Source organism: Equus quagga, chromosome 15, assembly GCF_021613505.1.
Source record: "Equus quagga isolate Etosha38 chromosome 15, UCLA_HA_Equagga_1.0, whole genome shotgun sequence".
Lineage (NCBI taxonomy): Eukaryota > Metazoa > Chordata > Mammalia > Perissodactyla > Equidae > Equus > Equus quagga.
Window position 1 is genome coordinate 30,017,957 of NC_060281.1, and position 4,556 is coordinate 30,022,512.

A 4,556-nucleotide genomic window follows, 5' to 3' on the forward strand; every position below is an offset into this window, starting at 1 on the left:
GCGGCCGCCTGTTCAGATGTGTCGGCTCCTTTCTTCTCTCGTTTTCCTCCTCCTGCCACTGTTCGATTTCTCACAATGGGCTCAAATAATTCTTTTTCTCCAACGAGCTCCTCCAGTTTCCAGGACAGCGGACTCGATTGCTTACAGGCCATGCAGAGCCCTGGAAAAAATTAAAACTGGGGGAAGGTTGGGGAGGATTCTGTGAGCTGAGCCAAGAGAAAATGACCATGTTTTCACAAGACAGAAGTAAAGAGAGATGCACCTTGGTTAAAGCTGCAGCACGCCTGGACCAGGATCACGGATGGGGAGGGTGCCCAGAGGAACCAGCAGGGAGAGGACGCGGTCCTCCTCACACAGCACTGAGGTCTATCCAGCAAAATCTGTGAGAATCTCTCCAGATACCTGGCAATTAGGGAGAGTTACCCATTCCCCCGTCTGCATCTGGAATCTACTTTACACTTAACAGGACCCCAGGTAATTATAGGGCAAGCTGAACCTTGCTTCACAAGATGGAGATGATGAGGTATTTTCTCTGTAACCACATTGGCAGGATTTTATAATTACTGAGCTACGTGGATTTGCCATGAAATTGAATAGTTAAAAGCAAAGAGTAATTGCCTGATATGTGTACTCTGTAATTTGCTATAATCTAATCATGGACAAAGCCCAAAAGAAAATGTTCTGAAAGCATTACGTTTTTCTTCATACACAATTTCTTACTGACACTGGGAAATGCATTCCATGCCCCTAAAGGAACTCTTACCCACAGATGGCAAAGTGTGTGAGTGGCCGAAAGCTCAAGAGTTGTCATTTTCAGCCAATTATGAAAAGCAGGTGACATAACTGCCCTTTAAACCCATTTTGGCATTTCTCTGTGACTCTATTTGTCCCTTCGTTGATCTAGAGAGAAGAAAAGGGTGACCCTCCCCTTTCATAGGGCACTGAGATGAGGCAGCAAGAAGTGGGGCGGTGCCGGGGCCCATTCCAGTCAAAACTGGAGCCCAAGATGGCACCCACTTGGTCCTCCCTTCTCAACCACGCTCTCCCGGTATCCCCCCCACCCACCCACAACAGCGTGGCACCACCCATGAGTGTGGTTCAAAGGAAGCCCAGAATAACTGAGAGGTACACAAGAGGCCAGTGACGAGGTGGATCAAGGACAGGTCCACAGTCCCCGAGCACCTTTAAGGATCTGATAAATGTGTGCAGGGCTTTTTGCAGGAAGAGAAGGAATGGAACCCACTAAAAGATTTATGGCTGTTATTATTATAAGGCTCCACTGAGACAGGGAGAGGTCAGCAGGACGGCAGGCAGCGTGGCAGCCCTCTGGGAACCCAGCGAGTCTGCCGCACGGGCCCTCACCTCTACTCACTGTGTGGATGTGGTTACTAAGTAGATTTAGACAGTGGAGCTTGTTTTTCTTCTTTTGCCCTTAATAAATCAAGAAGACCGACCACAGGCTGAGCTGCTCATCTTAAAAAAACCCACCACAAAGTGATGAGAAAGGAGGGCATGCAGGGCGGCCACTGACTTTGCAATATTGCCCTTTTCTTTAAAATACGTGTGCCCATACTCGACAGGCCCAGTCAAAGAACTGCATTGAAGACACACAAAGGCAGACTCCGAGAGGCCCCGCACGGGCCTCAGGGGCAGCTCCCGACACGACGCAGTGGTGGCAAAGAAGCACGGAGGCCTGGCCCTCGTGTGTCGGGGAGACACAAGGGTCAGGGAAGGAAGTATGGAGATGGTGGCATGGAGGAAAGTGAACAGCAACAAGCATATTCACCAAAGCGGGGGAAAGGGCCTTGCGGGGAGGATGCTGATGGAGGGCCGTGGAGGCTCATCAATCCAGGGAGGGCAGGGCTGGTCAGGGAGTTCAGGAGGAAGAGGGGAAGGCCGACACCTGGGAGGAACGATTAACTTCTGAGGTTTTTTCTGATTGACTTTCTCAACCAGATTGTGAGATTTCTTTCCAGAGGGGGGAGCGGAGGGAGGCACTGATGGGCAAAGATGCTGTAAGTGGGCGCAACTACAGCAAAGTTCTGCTCAACTCAGCAAGACAAGGCCAGGGGCTGCCAGAAGCCACCGTGGAGGCAGACGGTGGACCACACGGGGAAAGGGCACTGCAAACATCATAGGTTCTAGGCTAGCGGGAGGACATCCGGGTTGGTGGCAGTGGGAGGAGAGGGAGGAGAGGCTATGGGTCATTTGGCCCTTGGTGCGTGTAGCAGCAGCAGAGTCCCCAAACTCAAGGCAGGCTGACAAAGCCCACACTGGGGACCACCGCTGGGGGTGGCTCTAGTTCAGTACATATTTTTAAATCGCCCAGAGATCCATTGTGATGAAATAGACCCTAACTCTGCAAAATGCTGTAACGTTAACTTTGTTTAAGCATCCGTTTCAAGCCCTCTTAGAATGCACAGGGTCAGTACTGATGCCGAAAGGCTCATTCTTTATATATTGAACCGCACAGCTGCAAGGAGTTGCACAAATGTTACCGACTCATTTGTCATGCAAACAGTGCTTCAGAAAGAAATAAAATACTATTATGTGGTATATGTGTTAGGCAATCACTATATCAAATTCATGGCATTCCGTGCAAACACAGGCGGGGAAAAGGAAAACAACACTTGGTGAGAGAAATCACACCACGTGGGAGCAGCTAAGTCGGGCAAGATGGGAAGGCTAACAACGGAAGCCTGACCATGCCCAGGCTGTAATTTTCCTAGCAATGTGGTCAGTGTTGAATACCCCTGTGGGCAGCAAGTGGCAGGAATGCAAACCACCGGCAGAGGGGCCTTGCCCAGGGAGCCGGGGAGGGGACAGGACGACGGGAGGGGACAAGGTGGGGGCTGGGCAATGGGACTGCAGGGGAGGAGGGGAGCATGTGGAAGAGAACTGAATTCCAGGGGGTTAAATGGAACGGAACCTAAGGCCGGCAATAAACCTGTGGGAAAGGCAGTTGATGAGGGCTGTGGAAGGAATACAAAGAGGGAGAGGGAGGCGGGAGGAAGACCAGGAACCAGGACTCTAGTTCCACTGGCCACCACTCCCCAGCTTCCCTTAGGGGTTTCTCGCTGAGAGCGTTCCTGCCCTGTGAGAGGTTCTCCACAGCAACGAGGCTGCAGAGACACGGGGGAAGTATGCACACTCAGGCGCATGTGCAGGCGCTGTCCTAAGCACCCTACACAAATCGCCTCTGTAATCCTCACAGCAACCCTAGAAGATTTACTGGCCAACAGGCTAGAAATGTTAACTGGATATGATCATACATCTAACGGTGGCAGAGTAGGGATTCGAGCGCACCCAGCCTAAATCCACAAGTGACATAGACTGTGTCTCTGGGTCCTCCCCTACCTATCTCTTGGGCTGGGCTAAGGCTGCGCCCCCGCGGTGGCTGCGATGCCTCCCTCCGCCGCAGGCGCCCCTCGAAGGCCGGCGTCTGTCTGTCCCGGGGCCGGGCCCGCACCCGCCAGGGCTCAGTGGCGGCCGCGACCTGAGGTCTGACTGGTCTCAAGGCAGACCTGGGTCTATCCACGACCCAAAAAACGCCTTCCCTGAGCGCTGAAGGGGTCACCCATCGGGCCCCAAGCACAGAGAGGGGCAAAGGATCCCGTCTTCCCACTCTCGGCAAAGGTTTGTCTTTCACCATTAAGCAATTCATCTATTAAATCAACACTTTATTGAGCGCCTACCACATGCCAGGGACCGCGCGAGGGGCCGAGGATTCAGAGATAAGCACCTCTTGGTCTGACAGACGAGGAGAAGGACTGAGCAAGGAGGGGAAAGAAAAAAGAAACAAGAGACACAAACCTTCGGACCTCCCCAATATGGCAGCCGTGAGGCCGAGTCTGACCTCCTCATCATGGCCGGCCCGCCAAACAAGACGCAGACCTCCTCAACATGGCGGCCATGACGGACCTTCCCATCATGGCGCAGGGCCCCGCCCGCGCCGCCGCCGCCGCCGCTGCCGGCGGGAGCAGTTCCGGGTGCGGGGAGCGCCGGGGGCGGGCGGGGGCGGCGTCCTGGCCATGGCCGGCCTGTCGGACCTGGAGCTGCGGCGGGAGCTGCAGGCCCTGGGCTTCCAGCCAGGACCCATCACCGACACCACCCGGGACGTCTACCGCAACAAGCTGCGCCGCCTGCGGGGCGAGGCCCGGCTACGCGGCGAGGAGCGGCTGCGGGAGGAGGCCCGGCCGCGGAGCGAGGAGCGGCTGCGGGAGGAGGCCCGGCTGCGCGAGGAGGCGCCGCTGCGCGCCCGGCCCGCCGCGGCTTCTCTGCGGGCGGAGCCCTGGCTCTCGCCGCCAGCCTCGGGCTCGGCCTACGCGACTTCTGGGGCCTACGGCGACCTCGGGGCCTCCGCGGCCTCCTGGTCCGGGAGCCGCGGCCTCGCCTACCCCGCGCGCCCCGCGCCGCTCAGGCGCCGCGCCTCGGTCCGGGGCAGCTCCGAGGAGGACGAGGACGCCCGGCCGCTCAACAGGGCCGCGCCGGGCCTGGGCCCCGGAGTCCGCCGCTGGTGGGCCGCGTCCCCGGCGCTGGCGCGGCCGCCCTCCGCC

General features: G+C 56.7%; 2 protein-coding genes across 2 annotated transcripts in view; both read left to right on the plus strand.

Annotated features, from left to right (window-relative positions):
* Window positions 1-3,500, plus strand: part of MLN (motilin) — an 11,521-nt gene extending 8,021 nt beyond the window's left edge. Inside the window, exon 4 of the mRNA XM_046639885.1 lies at window positions 3,422-3,500. Within this exon, the coding sequence (XP_046495841.1) occupies window positions 3,422-3,500 (79 nt within the window). The remainder of the gene's footprint in view (window positions 1-3,421) is intronic.
* A 315-nt stretch (window positions 3,501-3,815) lies between these two features.
* Window positions 3,816-4,556, plus strand: part of LEMD2 (LEM domain nuclear envelope protein 2) — a 17,912-nt gene continuing 17,171 nt past the window's right edge. The window contains exon 1 of the mRNA XM_046640946.1: window positions 3,816-4,556. This exon is cut by the window's right edge and continues 7 nt beyond it. Coding sequence (XP_046496902.1) covers window positions 3,831-4,556 — 726 coding nt within the window. The 5' untranslated portion in view covers window positions 3,816-3,830.